This window comes from Heterodontus francisci, chromosome 14 (assembly GCF_036365525.1).
Source record: "Heterodontus francisci isolate sHetFra1 chromosome 14, sHetFra1.hap1, whole genome shotgun sequence".
Lineage (NCBI taxonomy): Eukaryota > Metazoa > Chordata > Chondrichthyes > Heterodontiformes > Heterodontidae > Heterodontus > Heterodontus francisci.
In genome coordinates, this window is record NC_090384.1 from 52385701 (window position 1) to 52402790 (window position 17090).

The 17090-nt window shown below is 43.0% G+C and overlaps 1 protein-coding gene across 4 annotated transcripts in view; it reads left to right on the forward strand.

Moving 5' to 3' along the window:
* LOC137377038 (uncharacterized) overlaps positions 1–17090 on the forward strand; it is a 101020-nt gene that overhangs the window by 59058 nt on the left and 24872 nt on the right. For 3 of the 4 annotated variants that reach the window (XM_068046214.1, XM_068046211.1, XM_068046212.1), the window contains 5 exons: positions 1586–1747; positions 3998–4035; positions 6663–6698; positions 11887–12053; positions 16420–16802. In XM_068046214.1, coding sequence (XP_067902315.1) covers positions 1586–1747; positions 3998–4035; positions 6663–6698; positions 11887–12053; positions 16420–16802 — 786 coding nt within the window. The remainder of the gene's footprint in view (positions 1–1585; positions 1748–3997; positions 4036–6662; positions 6699–11886; positions 12054–16419; positions 16803–17090) is intronic. The other variant, XM_068046213.1, reaches the window with a different exon arrangement.

Here is a 17090-nt window from a genome sequence, read left to right on the forward strand (position 1 = left end):
GAATGTGAACCAGAAACAACCTTTTAAGTTGGGAAATCCATTTCAGTGTTTCTATTGCCAGGGACTTGGAGGATACACACATTGAAATATCCTGTGTGACATCAGTAAAAGGTAGCCATAAATTTAATTAATTGATGGTGTTGGTAAATGTAGGCAGATTGACCACAAAAAGGGTCAACCTACCATAAAACACAATTATAGATAATAAAACAATAAATAATGGTACTTACAGGAACAGGAGGTCAAGTAAACACAACTATAAACATTTTGACCAGATAAATGCTCACAACTTCAAGAGCAGGGGAATTCCAGCAAAACATTAAGTGGAGATGTTAGCTAATGATATTCCCGTATATGGATCTTGAAAGAAAGAAAAACACACACAGAAAGGTAACACCTATATGCTAAAAGGTCAGATGATACCTTAGAAACAGTATAACTATGAGAGTTTCTGAAGCAAAAATTAGAAGTGTTGAATTCCTCAACAGTACTTCTCACCCCATGGCTTACTCAAGGAATTTAAGGTAAACGTTTGTTTTAAATTTTGATGGATATTCTAAGATATTTTGCTGCAACATTAGCACCATTATCATTAAACTTTTGGATTCTATGTTAGAAATAAGATTATGTGTTACATCTCTTAGTAATATTTGATATTGTGATATACTTATCGACTTTAAAGTGTATTGCATGTTCAATTATTAAATAAATATATAAAAGTTAATAAATCGTCTCATGTAGCATTCTGTATACAACTACAAGAACCCCCTCTCTATGTCTCTTTAAGTGGTCAGATACATCTTGTAGCGAGTTTCCCAGGCCCTTATAATATATGGTATATGTATGACTTAGCCATAATTGTTTTAAAAAATAGGCTATCCGAAAGATGGTAATATTCTCTGTTAGTTTTCTTTATTTGAGGAAAAACTAATTTCTTTGGATCCAAATAAGTGTCTATAAGAATTTGTCTGGTTTGAACTTAATTAAAGGAGATTCATAGAGATGTACTCCTGATTTGGTTTAGTCCCTATCAGGGGTTAAAGTCATAAATTACTTCAGGTGGTTTCCCATTTGGCTTCCTCAGACCAGAACGGGAACTGAACCCGCACTGTTGATGTTGTTCTGAACCGCATGCTAGCCATCTAGCCAACTGAACTACCCTGTCCCCCACTGGGCAAAGTACATACCAATTGAACTGTTGCGTATGCCCTATTCATTTTAATTAAAATGGGTGGGATTGGTCATGCCTCTCGGTGTTCCAATGTCATATGTCATGTTTGCATTACTGAAGGCCCAGATAAATCACTGAACAGAAAAAAAATTAAAAATTCAGTGAGGGAAGGCCATTCAGTCTATCAAACCCAATCCATCCACAGTCCATCCTATCACAGACTTCACTCTGCATCAAATAAGAGTTGTATGCTTTGATGTATATCAGGCAATCAACTCTGTCATTCTCATCATTTAAAAGGCCTCACTGTTAATGCACTATTGTCTATAGTGTTTTGTAAAGGAAGACAATATTAAATATTGAGGGCTAAGCGGCAGTCCTTAACTCTTCTTTTCTCTTCTACTTCTCTGACAGAATCACAGCCTTTACAGTAGCAGGTCCCCACGGATTACACAAATCAGATACTTGGAGTGTCAATGATGACAGAACTGTGTCAGTAAATATTTCTTGGTCAGTGGGAGTTCATGATGCTCCAAAACAAGTTCCAGTGTGCTTTCTATCAATAACTTCATCAGGGTAAGGGATAATCTGCAGCAACTTCTGATAGAGACACAAATGAGGGGCCATTGTCAGACTTACACATTGGGTGGAATCTTATGAGTGCCGTGACATTCCCAACAGCGGGTCTGGAAGTTGTCATAACTTCCACTCCTACCGCAAATCCTATTTCCCATGTGATTTCATATTTAAATTAGCCATGCAGCGGGGAACATGTCGGATCATGTGGTGGGGGGGGGGGCGGCGGCCTTTCATTTGTGGAACCCGTCTTCACTGTCCCAAACACCATGATCACCACAGATATAAAACATTCTGTACTTGCAGCCACAAGGAGCAGCTGCCTTCCTTTCATGGAAGTATCTTCAGAATAACCTAGTTAAAGCTTTCACTTAAATCAAAATGTTTTTGCCTCCCTTATTTTGTGAAAGTCACCACAAAATTCACATCATTTATTTTCCCTGCAACAAAAGTGAGTGAGATGTCAGCCAGTACTCTCAATTTGCCCCACAGCTCCCCGATATTGACAGCACTCATCCCTCCCTTTGGGCCCTTGCCAAATATTTTCACACAGTACTGATCTAATCCACCCACCACTCCTGCAGTCAACAATATGCATCTTCACCATCAACACCAACCATTCAACAACTTGGATGCTCCACTCCACCCTCCCCTGCACCTCCATGCACCCAATCAATCACACCCTTCCCTCCCTGACTACCCTCTCCTGCTCCTCCATGTCGCCCCTGCCCATGCCGTTGCCGCCATCCCAGAGATGATTCACCCTTGCTGGTGCCGAGTCTGGAGGCAAACAACCATTCCAGTGCTAACATTAATTTAGCAGCTGAGTGAAAGAGAGAACACAGTACTGAGACACAGCTGCAGAAATCCGACTGTTCCTTGCCACATTGAAACATTTGTGAACTGGGTGGCAGGGGAATATCGCTCGCCATTCACTTAATCTGGCAGTTAGGACTAAATCCTAACTATGCTTGGGTAATGAATATTCATTGCATGCAAATTAATGCAAAGTGGCAATTTGCCACCACGCTGGGGGAACTCGGCAATGCTGCACACCTGTCAACGAGTTAATTCCTCTAAAATATCCTGCTGTCGGGAATCCAAAAAAACACCTCCCGCCTAATTATATCTCTCCGCACGCCACCAAATCCGCCATGGCAGACTGCATAAAATTACACCCATTGTCGGATTTGGGCGATCATAGTCATTTTAATTTCTGTCAGATTCCATTAATGATTATACATACCGGCTTACAAATTGGTCACATTTGGGGTACAAATATAACAAGAAGTAGTTAAAAAATACTCAGTTCAATGCAATTAGTACATTAAGATGAGTTTCCATCGAAAAGCAAACAAATCTTTGATCAAAGGAATCTTTGCTTGAACTAGTGGGAATTTATGTATATATAATTATAAATATGGCTGTTAATATTTTGCAATTAAACTGTGGAAACATAACTTCTGAGAAAAAGAAAAACTAAGATCCTTACCTGACCCCCATCCCCTATCCTCCTCCTTCTCCGTCGCCAGCATCAGCCCACCCACTCCCCACCTTGGAATTCCTATATCTGTAACCTCATGTTGGTCTATAATTTACTAGCCCTTCTACTTCTCAACTAGAATTCCTTATCTCCATTTATGCCTGAACAGAAACTCATCCGTAAACTTCCATACTAAAGCTCTACAAATCAAACCACTTCTTCCTGGGTTAATTTCTTAACCAGGCCACTAAGTACTCGACTTTTCAGCTCTTGCACCTCCATATGATCCCAGTTACCATGGTTAAAGGAGGAATGTTAGCCAGGACACCAGGAAAACTCCATGCTATTTCTCAAGTAATGCCATGGGATCTTCACCGTCCATCCAAGCCACTGGAACTGTTTAATCTCTCATCTGAAGTGCAACATCTGTGATAATCCAGCACTCCCTGAATGTTGCACTTGGAATGTTAGCTCAGGCTATGTGCTTAGGTCCTGGAGTGGAGCTCAAATGCACAAGCTTCTGACTCAGAGTTGAAAGTGCTAAAAATGGAGTTGAGGAAGGGTTGCTGAGGTTCTGTGAATTTCACTCTGTGCTACTGACTCCTATAATGGAGTTGCAGAGCCCTGTGGAGGTTACGGTTCAATCAAGGTCCTGTGGACAGGGAGAAAGGTTACATTTTTGATAAATCAACCAACTGCAAAATTCAGTGTTTTTGCTGTGACTCCAAAAGAAAAACATCCTGTTTGTTCATTTTTCTTTCATTCAGGTTACAGTCAGAACCACAATGCATCTGGATTCTGCTAAGTACGTACCCCGAGCCACTCATTTAATAGTCCTGGTAATTTTTTTTCATTCTAATGTGAAAAGGAAATTAATGTCTATAAATGTGTGTTGTTACTGTGTCAGAGAGTTTTCAGGTCCAGGCTCAGCTCTTTCAATGCCCTGAGCATGAAATCTGACTTGAAGAGTGCTCAGCACTTAAAAAAAAAACACATTTAAAAAAAGAATGGATGAGGTTTTCAGAATCTCATTTTAAACAAATATCTTTCCTTTTGAAGAAATTACATTTATAATCATCCAATGTATTTACATTGCTTCTCAGTGTTGGCAGGTTATTTTATTGGTGTCATGTGGAGTTTGTGCAAGCTGGAAACTAAAGCAAAAATAAGGCTTCAAGACTATCAGCCTATCCATTGAAATAGTTCCATTCATCGGCAAGGTTCTAGCTTTGATTTTTGGTCTGTGCTGAGGTAACAGACATTACTGGCCGTGTCTCTGACCTAATGAGGAGAAATATCAGCCAGACCTTCTATTCGCGGCTAGTTTTTTCAGGCAGCGCAGGCACGATGGACTGAATGGCCTCCTTCTGTGCTGTAATTTTTTCTGTGGTTTCTATTCTTGATCAATAATCAGTAACCCCTAATGCAGCATGTACAGGTGTGTGGACATCAGGTAAGGACAGGAATCTGCTTGCCACGATGCTCCTTATAGTGGAATAGCCCTCTGATAATCTCTTTCGAGGTTCATGCAGGAAAAATTGCTACTTGGGCAGGATGTCAAAGGCTGCCAATGTTGTGGAATAGTAACTAGTAATTTCAGGATAGGAGGCTAAACAGGACTAAAATAAAAAATATAATACAATTTGAATTTAGAAACATAAGTCATATAATAATTACATGAATGTTTCAAAGGAGTAAATAATTATAATTAAGGTTTTTAATAATTCTGTTCACTTGACCGAATGACACCTTCCTCAGTTATTGATAAAGCATTCCATAGCTAGTTATTTATCTAATTACATTCAATCATCTACTTTTTAGTCATTCATTTCCTGTCCTAGGCTTGTAGAATTAGGTACATTATCCAATAGCTGTCTCAGTATGAAACATGAATATTTGTCCTGGCTGATGCTCCAGAAGGTGTATTGTATGGTGTAGGACACTATTTCTCACCCCAGACCTGCTTTCCCTCCCTCCTCTTGAGATAACCATAATTTTTCTATATAGTGTATCTTTTGTATAGAATTATTAATAATTCTCCATGTGAGGCTCTAAGTGGTGAATGTTGGATCTTTTATTCTCTGCTCTTGTGCACTCCCTGAACAACAGTTTACTTAAATACATAATCAGCAGAAACAAGTTTAATATACATAGTTGAGCTATACAAAACTGGCTCGGTCATAGAAGACAGATGGTATCAGTGGATGGGTGTTTTTCTGAATGGAGGGATGTGACTAGTGGTGTTCCGCAGGGATCAGTGCTGGGACCTTTGCTGTTTGTAGTATATATAAGTGATTTGGAGGAAAATATAGCTGGTCTGATTAGTAAGTTTGCGGATGACACAAAGGTTGGTGGAGTTGCGGATAATGATGAGGATTGTCAGAGGATACAGCAGGATATAGATCGGTTGGAGACTTGGGCGGAGAAATGGCAGATGGAGTTTAATCTGGACAAATGTGAGGTAATGCATTTTGGAAGGTCTAATGCAGGTGGGAGGTATACAGTAAATGGCAGAACCCTTAGGAGTATTGACAGGCAGAGAGATCTGGGCGTACAGGTCCACAGGTCACTGAAAGTGGCAACGCAGGTGGATAAGGTAGTCAAGAAGGCATACGGCATGCTTGCCTTCATCGATCGGGGCATAGAGTATAAAAGTTGGCAAGTCATGTTGCAGCTGTACAGAACCTTAGTTAGGCCACACTTAGAATATTGCGTGCAATTCTGGTCGCCACATTACCAAAAGGACGTGGAGGCTTTGGAGAGGGTACAGAGGAGGTTTACCAAGATGTTGCCTGGTCTGGAGGGCATTAGCTATGAGGAGAGGTTGGAAAAACTCGGATTGTTTTCACTGGAACGACGGAGGTGGAGGGGCGACATGATAGAGGTTTACAAAGTTATGAGTGGCATGGACAGAGTGGATAGTCAGAAGCTTTTTCCCAGGGTGGAAGAGTCAGTTACTAGGGGACATAGGTTTAAGGTGCGAGGGGCAATGTTTAGAGGGGATGTGCGAGGCAAGCTTTTTACACAGAGGGTGGTGAGTGCCTGGAACTTGCTGCCAGGGGAGGTGGTGGAAGCAGATACGATAGCGAAGTTTAAGAGACATCTTGACAAATACATGAATAAGAAGGGAATAGAGGGATATGGGCCCCGGAAGTGCAGAAGGTGTTAGTTTAGGCAGGCATCAAGATCGGCGCAGGCTTGGAGGGAAGAATTGTCTGTTCCTGTGCTGTACTGTTCTTTGTTCTTTGTTCTTTGTAGCAGCTAGATAGAATGTTACAACCCAGGACATTTTTAAAGCAGAAGTGATAATACAAGACTGCGGAAAATCAGAATGCAAATGTCAATCAATCTGGCTAGGTTCTGGTATTTCCTGGTGCCTATTTAGTAACTTAATAATCACAAACTGAATTTTATTTATTTCTTTACTTAAAGATACAGCTTTGCCTGATCAACAGTCACTAGGCCCAGGTAAGAATTTTTGTATTCACTCCTTAAACAAAAGGGCTGTTTCAATTTACATTTTAATATAGTTATCATGCATGTAGTCTGAGACCTTGTTAACTATAGACAGCAGAAACAGTTGGGCTGGATTTAATCATCACAGTGGAGGTCCCGCCAATGGACCCGAAAGCAGGGGGTGACGACCTTGCTTCGCTGGTCAATGGGACCCAGGATCGCATCTTATCAGCAGCTGTCATCCCTATTAAGGATGGCCACCCACCCCCATGGGCTGCCGGCCAGTAAGAGGGCCAGCTGCTCAGCAGCCTCAGCAGCACCCCTGGGAGTGGTGGTAACTGCTGGGACTGCACCTGGAAAAACAGGGCGCAATGGATGGATGGCACCCTCACAACCAGGTAGGTGGGGTCTGGTCTGGGAGCGCTTGGGCCAGTCAGGCAGACCCTGGTGAATGTGGCGGGGGTGGGAGAGGGCTGGTTTGTGAGGGCAGGCGGCACCGTTGCCTCGGGGGTGGCCGTTGCCGCCGGGGGGGCCGCTCTGTGGGCCAAAGTGTATCCGGATAGGAGGGCCCCCCAAGCCCACTAGTAAGCCGGCAGAGTTTACCTGGGGGTTTCCCCATGCGGCGGAGGACCCCCACCCCCACTACTGGTAAAATGCCTGCAGTGGTGGAAGGAGGCCCTTAATTGGCCAGTTAGTGGCTCCATTGGCCTCTGGGCTGGAATGCTGTCTGCCACCTTCCCCCGCTGCTGGCAAGATGGCATGGCGGCAGGAAGACAATGGGCACGCCTCCTCCCATCTTCCTGTGCCTTTTTATGGGCCACCCAACCTCCCAGCCTGTCCCCAGAGGGCTGGTAAAATCCAGCACAATAGTGCTATTAAAAACTGGCTCACCATTCTCTTGAAAAGGTTAATTGCAGTCACAAACACTTATAGTACAAATGCATTATAATAGTTTTCCTGAATGTAACTGGTAGTCATATTTTTGGATTTTTTTGACTGTTTGAACTCAATGGGATTTCAGATTAATGCATATTAGAATGGTGCTATTAAGTTAAATTAACCTCACAAGGGGTTAAGTCCATAACACAGCTTTTTGGGAATGCAGATTAGAATGGTGTTTGTGTGAATGGTGCTTTCTCCAAACCACATCAGTTTGAGACAATGGGATTTTGTTTAGATATTCCAGTAAATATTGTCACATAAAATGTTGTAATAGCTTTATTCATATGAGCTCACCAATGGTAAACTACCAGGAGTCTGATGAGGAACATCATGGGACAGGATGTCAGAAATGTACAATTTTAAATTAAATTTAAATTCAAAATCTACCTGGTGAGGAACAAATAACAGATTTAACTGGCAGATCAACTGGTCAATCCCTGCACATGGAGAGCTGGGGCGATGTCAGAGGTCATGCCTTTAGCGTCCTGTTCCTGTCCAGCTAAGGAAGAAGAGGTTGTTGAAAGTTGAAGAAAAAGAAAGACACAGAGGTTATGAACTCTATGCTTTTATTTAGTACTGACTAGTATCAGAGGAATTACTAGTCAAAAAGTATTTTTAGCCCATTAATATGGATAGTGTGGTGTGCTTCATTGTTTTCTTTCTTATGACAAATATTATCAAATAGATTAAAATTTACTGCAAACTGTATTCTTTTTGCTCACATATTATGGAAAAAATAAACCAAATAAACATCTCATAACTGTGTTCATTAATCTGCCTTCTGGTAAATGGAGGCCTGATCAAAGTAGGTTTGGTTTATCTCAGTAATATTAAAGTGAAATAAATTGTAGGACTGAGACAAGATTTATCAAGAACAAAAGGGACTGTAGGTAAAGTGAAGTGTTTACATTTGTTACTTTTTATTAATGTGTTTTTATTATTTCATTTACTAGTTTAGGGTTACGATTATCCTTTTCCTTTTTGACCTCCTTGCCTTGAGAGACAATGGGTAAGTGCCTAGAGGTGGTCAGTGGTTTGTGGAGCAGCCCCTGGAGTGGCTATAAAGGCCAATTCTAGAGTGACAGACTCTTCGACAGGTGCTGCAGATGAAGTTGGTTTGTCGGGGCTGTTACACAGTTGGCTCTCTCCTTACACTTCTGTCTCTTTTCCTGTCAACTGCTGAGTCTCTTCGACTCGCCTCTCTTTAGCCCCGCCTTTATAGCTGTTCGCCAGCTCTGGCGATTGCTGGCAACTGGCTTCCACGACTTGTGGTCAATGTCACAGGACTTCATGTCGCGTTTGCAAACGCCTTTGAAGCGAAGACATGGACGGCCGGTGGGTCTGATACCAGTGATGAGCTCACTGTACAATGTGTCCTTGAGGATCCTGCCATCTTCCATGCGGCTCACATGGCCAAGCCATCTCAAGCGCTGCTGGCTCAGTAGGGCGTACATGCTGGGGGGTGTTGGCTGCCTCGAGGACTTCTGCGTTGGAGATACGATCCTGCCACCTGATGCCAAGGATTCTCCGGAGACAGCGAAGATGGAATGAGTTGAGACGTCGCTCTTGGCTGACGTACGTTGCCCAGGCCTCACTGCCGTAGAGCAAGGTACTGAGGACACAGGCTTGAAACACTCGGACTTTTGTGTTCCGTGTCAGTGCACCATTTCTCACACCCTCTTGGCCAGTCTGGACATAGCAGTGGACGCCTTTCCCATGCGCTTGTTGATTTCTGCATCGAGAGACAGGTTACAAGTGATGGTTGAGCCTAGGTAGGTGAACTCTTGAACCACTTCCAGAGCGTGGTCGCCGATGTTGATGGATGGAACATTTCTGACATCCTATCCCATGATGTTTGTTTTCTTGAAACTGATGGTTAGGCCAAATTCGTTGCAGGCAGACGCAAGCCTGTCGATGAGTCTCTGCAGACACTCTTCCATGTGGGATGTTAATGCAGCATCGTCAGCAAAGAGGAGTTCCCTGATGAGGACTTTCCATACTTTGATCTTCACTCTAAGACGGGCAAGGTTGAACAATCTGCCATCTGATCTTGTGTGGAGGAAAATTCCTTCTTCTGAAGACTTAAACGCGTGAGAGAGCAGCAGTGAGAAGAAGATCCCAAACAGTGTAGGTGCGAGAACACAGCCCTGTTTCACACCACTCAGGATGGGAAAGGGGTCTGATGAGGCACCATTATGCTGAATTGTGCCTTTCATATTGTCATGGAACGAGGTGATGATACTTAGTAGCTGGCATCAGCTGGACCTCATTGTCACAAGACAAGCCTCCATAAACAGTGTTCAAATCACACGCAGCTTCCCCAATGTGGACTGCAACACCGACCACTCCCTGGTGTGTATAAAAGTTAGACTCAAACCAAAGAAGTTACATCACTACAAGCCCAATGGCTGCCCGCTCATTAACACTACCAGAATTTCTTACCCACAGCTGTCACAAAAGTTTCTCAATTCGCTTGAAAAAGCTGTTCAAAACACTCCTGCAGGGGATGCAGAGACCAAGTGGGCCCACATCAGAGACGTCATCTATGACTCAGCAATGACCACCTTTGGCAAATGTGAGAAGCAGAATACAGACTGGTTTCAATCTCACTTTGAAGAGATGGAACCAGTCATAGCTGCCAAGCGCACTGTACTGCTGAACTACAAGAAAGCTCCCAGTGAGTTAACATCCTTAGCACTTAAAGCCTCCAGAAGCACCCCACAAAGAACAGCCAGGCGCTGTGCAAACGACTACTGGCAACACCTATGCAGTTGTATTCAGCTGGCTTCCGACACCGGAAATATCAGAGGAATGTATAACAGCATTAAGAGAGCTTTTGGGCCGTCAAGAAGATCGCCCACCCTCAAGGCTAAATCCCAGGGGAAACCATCATTGACCAACGCAGGCAAATGGATCGCTGGGTGGAGCACTACCTAGAACTGTACTCCAGGGAAAATAATGTCACTGATACCACCCTCAATGCAGCCCAGTCTCTGCCAGTCATGGATGAGCTGGACGAACAGCCAACAAAATCAGAGCTCAGTAATGCCATCAATTCTCTAGCCAGCGGAAAAGCCCCTGGAAATAATCAAGAGTGCCAAGCCTGTTATACTCTCAGCTCTCCATGAACTGCTTTGCCTGTGCTAGGATGAGGAGCAGTACCACAGGACAGGCGCAATGCCAATATCATCACCCTCTATAAGAACAAGGGTGACCGCGGTGACTGCAACAACAACCGTGGAATCTCCCTGCTCAGCACAGTGGGGAAAGCCTTCGCTCAAGTTGTTTTGCACAGACTCCAGAAGCTGACTGAGCGTGTCTACCCTGAGGCACAGTGCGGCTTTCAAGCAGAGAGATCCACATGCTGTTCTCCCTTCGCCAGCTACAGGAGAAATGCCGTGAACAACGGATGCCCCTCTACGTTGCTTTCATTGATCTCACCACAGCCTTTGACCTCGTCAGCAGACGTGGTCTCTTCAGACTACTAGCAAAGATCGGATGTCCACCAAAGCTACTAAGTATCATCACCTCATTCCATGACAATATGAAAGGCACAATTCAGCATAATGGTGCCTCGTCAAACCCCTAGGGTTACGATTATAGTCTTAGCTATTCCTGATATTTGAATAGCTTGATTACTGTAATATTAACTTTTATTTCAGTGTCACAGCTCGTAAGCTGAAAAACAAACAAAACTAGCTGTCTCAGGAGGTCTTGCAGATAGTTTAAAAGTTAATTCATTCCAAGGCCTTAAAATTGCTCTTAACAAAAACATGTGTTTTCCACAAAAAACAAACTCACCAGCAACATTTTATAAGAATGGGATTTTGGTTATGGATTATTAGTTACAGAGAAATAGAAAGATTTCCCTGTTTTTCATCAACTGCTCTGTTTTAAGATTTGAAATGTAAACCTGATTCTTCGAGAACCTCCTGAACACAACTCACATTTCACAAAATACAATGCAGGCAGTGTGCTGCAAGGTTGTGATACAGTGCAAGCATTGCAGCTGTTGCATCATCCATCTGGTTCCCTGTCTTACAATAAAGCTGGGAGATAGTTTTAAAGCATGATGCGTCAGGCCAGAGATGTAATGGTGTCAGTCGACAGCTAAGCTGACAGAAAATTAGGGTTTAATATTGAGAATTAGCACACTCTGCAAAACAGCAATGTAACATTATTGGATGCATTATAACATAAGTAGGCTACTTTGTTGCAACATAACATGAAAGCTCACTCGTACCTCTATATGTCACAGATCTCCAGTGCTTGACTGATGTAATGATTCTATCTGTCCCAAGAAATTTGGTAGCAAACCTGCCAGAGAATAGCCTGCAGCTCAATGATGCTTCCTGTAACATCACTGGTAACACCACTCACCTCTTGCTGAAGATCCCCCTGTCAGGATGTGGCACTAAATTACTGGTACGTAATAATCCTACATTTGTAATCATGAAGGATGGAGAGACCAGATTTGATTTCCAGTGTGTACTAAATTAGCTGATCTCAGACGATTTGTCTATTGAGGTATAGGCATGCAATAACAGGCCAGAGTTCCCAGCCATGATTACTTTTCTTTTATTCATTCATCGGATATGGGTGTCGCTGGTAAGGCCAACATTTATTGCCCATCTCTATTTGCCCTTCAGACAACTGGTGGCTTGCTGGGCCATTTCAGAGGGCAATTAGGAATCAACCACTTTTTTCTGGGTCTGGAATCACATAAACACCAGACACATAAGGGCGGCTGATTTCCTTCCCTAAAGGACATTAGAGAACCAGATAGGTTTTTCGACAATCCGGTAGTTTCATGGTCATCATTACTGATGCTAGATTTTATTCTAAATTTATTTAATTAACTGAATTTAAATTCCCTAGCTGCTATGGTGGGATTTGGACTCATGTCTCTCAGATTGTTAGTCCAGGCCTTTCGATTACCTGTCGAGTAACATACATGTAACTATACTACTGTACCCTTCAATGCCCAGTAATCCTTGCTGGAAGTATACAGGTATGAACATTAGTTGAGGGTATGGTCATTTCAACTGTGCAGTCCACGCTCACACTCAGGCCAGGGTTCTGCTCTTCAGGTCAGAGTTCCAGCCGTCCCTCTGATTCCGCCCCAACTTGACCCTTTCCCTGTGTCAGGGGTCATCAAATATGCACAATGGGCTCATGCCGGGAGTCACCACGATGGAGCCAACCATTGGCCCTGAGGGAAATGTGGGTATTGTTGGGATGGATATAAAGAGGCAGAAGTTCCCCAAAGATAGTAGGAGTTACAGCCTTGTAGGTCTGGTAGAGTCAAAGGCCGACATGAAGTGGATTATAATCCTAGTCCATTTTGGGACCATCCTAGATCAGGTGTACTCCCCAGATGATCACTCTGACTTAAGGTTAAGAAAGACAGATCTCATAGACACTTGAATGGGTCTGAACAACTGATCTAACTCTCCCCAAAGAAAGGAATCAGCTGAAGATATTACCGTCTTCCAGCAAGCATATTAAACAGGTTTTAGCCAGGTTATAACAATTCGGATATTATAAGAGTCTGGGCATCTCTCTTCAATAACACTGAAGAGTGTACGGAGATGGGTTCTCGCATTTGAGATGCAGAGGACAATATGAGACAATATATTTTCTAAACTATATAAAAGTTTTATTAAAGAACTGAACATGCAATTTGATGGGTAAAATAATTGCAGCGTTAATAGGAAAAGAAAGTATATTATTCCCAGTAGAGAATCCAAGTTTTAAGTCTAAATATTGTTACAATAAAAAATTTAAGGAATCCATCAATATTTAAAGCAGCATTTACCTTAAATACCGGAGTAGAAAGCTACAGAGTTTAGCGAGATACCTCTATCCCAATTAAGGGGAGACTATTGTCGCTGCACCACAATTCCTCATACCTTTATCGTGAAAAAAGCTGGAATGAATCCAATGATGTCAAAGCTCTACTGTGTGGTTCCAATATTTATACTGTTTCTAAGCTTTTTTTATGTATGAGGGTGTTACCTCTCTTGCAAGTAGGTTCATCCCCTTCTATTTCGTAAATAAGGCTGCATAACTGTCAATTTCTAGCCAAAATCCACATTATGTAATTTCTAAGAAAAGGCTGAGCAAGCAGGAAGCTGTGAGCATATATGTTGGTCAATATCTTTAAGGTTAGCAAGATGCTGAAATTGCAAATGATGGTAACTTCCTAGCTACACAATAGTGTTTTAAGATTATAACTCAGTTTCGCAGATTCAGTTAACAGGTGATTTAGGTACACCTGTAGAAAATAATGTCATCAATTGTTAGGTTGTGATAAGTTACAATGATTATTTATAAGACTTGTATTATCTGTGCTTTGCTGAAGTGAATATTTTCATGTTTTTTAGGAGTGAATTCCTGTTTTTCAGAAACTACCTTCGTGTTAGGGGGTAATGTTAACATGTCACAAGATGTTGGTGTCTTTGAACATATCTTGGCATGTTTATGAGCCCCTTCTATCCTTCCAGGCGGATGAAGTTCTGCTTTTTAATTTTTTAATCCCTAATTCATAGGAAAATAGCTGTTTTAACCTTATAGCCCTTTATTATGGCTGGATTCCTTCACATACACCTTCATTGGGGGCTAGATTGGAGGGAAAGAGGGCTGCTGCAAAAACAACAACAACGTGTATTTATATAACACCTTTAATATCGTGAAATGTCCCTAGGTGCTTCACAGGAGTGTTATCAAAATTTGACACCGAGACACATAAGGGATATTAGGGCTGATGACCAAAAGCTTAGTCAAAGCGGTACATTTTAAGGAGCATCTTAAAGGAGGAAAGAAAGGTGTAGGGAGGGAATTCCAGAGCTTAGAGCTGAGGCAGCTGATTGCACCAATGGTCAAGTAATTCAAATCGGGGATGCTCAAGAGGCCAGAACTGGAGTGCAGATATCTCAGAAGGTTGTGGGGCTGGAGGAGATTAAAGAGATAGGGAGGGGTGAAGCCATGAAGGGATTTGAAAACAAGGATGAGAATTTAAAAATTGAGCTGTTGCTTAACCGGGAGCCGATGTAGGTCAATAAACACAGCGGTGATAAGTGAACGGGACTTGGTGCGGATTAGGAGGATATGGGCAGCAGAGTTTCGGATGACTTCAAGTTTACAGAGAGTAGAATGTGAGGCCAGTCAGGAGTGCATTGGAATAGTCGTATCAAGTGGTAGCAAAGGCATGGATGAAGGTTTCAGCAGCCCGCGAGCTGAGACAGAGGCAGAGTTCGGTGATGTTATAAAGGTGGGAATAAGCGGATTTGTGGTTGGAAGCTCATCGCAGAGTCACATAAGACACCAAGGCTGCGAATGGTCTGTTTCAATCTCAGACAGTTGCCAAAGAAAGGGATGGAATTGGTGGCCAAGGAAGGGAGTTTGTAGCAAGGACCAAAGACAAGGGCTTCGGTCTTCCTCATAGTTAATTGGAGGAAATTTCTGCTCATCCAGTACTAGATATCGGGCAAGCAGTCTGACAATTTAGACACAGTAGGGGGGTAGAGATAGATGGCAGTGAGGTAGAGCTGAGTATCATTAGCATACATACGGAAACTGACACTGTGTTTATGGATAATGTCACCGAGGGGCAGCATGTAGATGAGAATAGGAGGAAGTCCAAAGGTAGTTCATTGGGGGACTCCAGAGGTAATGGTACAGGAGTGAGAAGAGAAGTCATTTCAGGTGATTCTTTGACTATGATTAGATAGATAAAAATGAAAACAGGCAAGTGCAGTCCCACCCAGCTGAATGACAGTGGAGCGGCATTGGAGGAGAATGGTGTGATCAACTGTGTAAAATGCTGCAGTTATCGAGAACAACGAAGATGGATAATTTACCTTTGTCACAGTCATATAGGATGCCATTTGTGACTTTGTTGAGGGAAATTCTGTGGGGATGCAAGCTGCAGCCCCTGACATTATTTACATGCTGTGGGTGTGCAGCCAGTGACAGTCCTGGTAGGTACAAGAGGGGCAGAAATCTTTGTTGGGGCAGTGAGTTTATGATAGGCCTCATGAGCCATATTTTCTTTCGTCCTCTACTAGCTGGGATTGCAGAGATGAATGCCAGCCTTGCTGTCTAGGCTGTATATGGCGAATTGAGCACCAGATCAGAAGGTGGTGCCCACAGCCACCATTCAGCAGCTTGGTTTCACCAGGCGTAGCGTCACTGATGATCCACTGGTCCTCAGAGTCTGAGGTAGTAGTGCCAGTGCCAAGAGTACACCCTCCTAGCTCCACTCCACTCTATGTCGCTGCCCTTGTTTCAGATCCTTCTGGCCACTGTTGAAAACAACAGCTGAATGGCCTCCAATCCTGCTGCTCCTCCTAGTTGACCCACTCCAATGTCCTAATTACCTTCTGAAGGTGCTAAGAGGTTGCTGGCAACTCCATTTCAAACCTTCCAGCCTGAAGGAGCTGGCTACAATCTCTGGCAAACTTTCTCCAGTTGATCTTATTGATCTGACAGATGAAAAGCCAGGAAAATGACCAAGGAAACATTCTGATGTGACTGCCATGTTATTACCATACAATTGCTTCCTGTCCAGTCTGGACTATTCCCCAGCAGATTCAGGTCAAGTGCAAACGGGGTGGACAACCTTAACTACAAGGCTCCACTCCAATTTTCCCTCCCTAACACTCCAGAACCAGGCAAGGACAAGGCGTTAAGCAAAGGATATTTGGTCCCAATGTGAATAAGGCATTCTGTGAAAATGGAAGCTATGTACCTTACACCTAGATTAATGTCACATGTTTCTTCTACTCAGGAAGATGAATTTCACTACATTTTCACAAATAAAATCATCAGCCGGAGCAGAAATGAAACATTGGCACAGGCAGAGCGGGTGGCCATCCCAGTGACTTGTAAATTCCATCGATCTAACAATGGCAGTAAAGAGCACAACTTACTGAACAGCACCACGAAGAGGATGTTTGGAGACTACAGCTTTGAGATCCAGTTCAGCAAAGAGTTCAACTCCAGCAGGAGAACAGCCAAGGCCCATTCTCCATTTGATGCCACCAGCAAGGACCATTTATACATAAGTGTCATTGCCAACAGCAATGTGACTGCCCTCTCACTCTATGTGGAGTCATGCCAGATGTCAGAGGAATATAATTCTTCAACAGGAATTACACTTTTACATCAGGGGTAAGGAAATGTTTTTTCTTTTTAATGATGGGACTTCCATTTTTAAAGCTTCCTCCCTCATTTCTATTGACTTTGATACCAGGCACCATCGCTGGGCCAGTTTTTAAAAAATCAATTTATTCTTAGGCTATGGGTGTCAGCTGGCATTTATTGCCCATCCCTAGTTGCCCATAAGATGGTGGTGAGCTGCCCACCTGAACTGCTGCAGTCTATGTGGTAAAGGTACTTCCATATTTCTGTTGGGTAGGGAGTTCCAGGATTTTGACCAAGTGGCAAATAGTGATATGT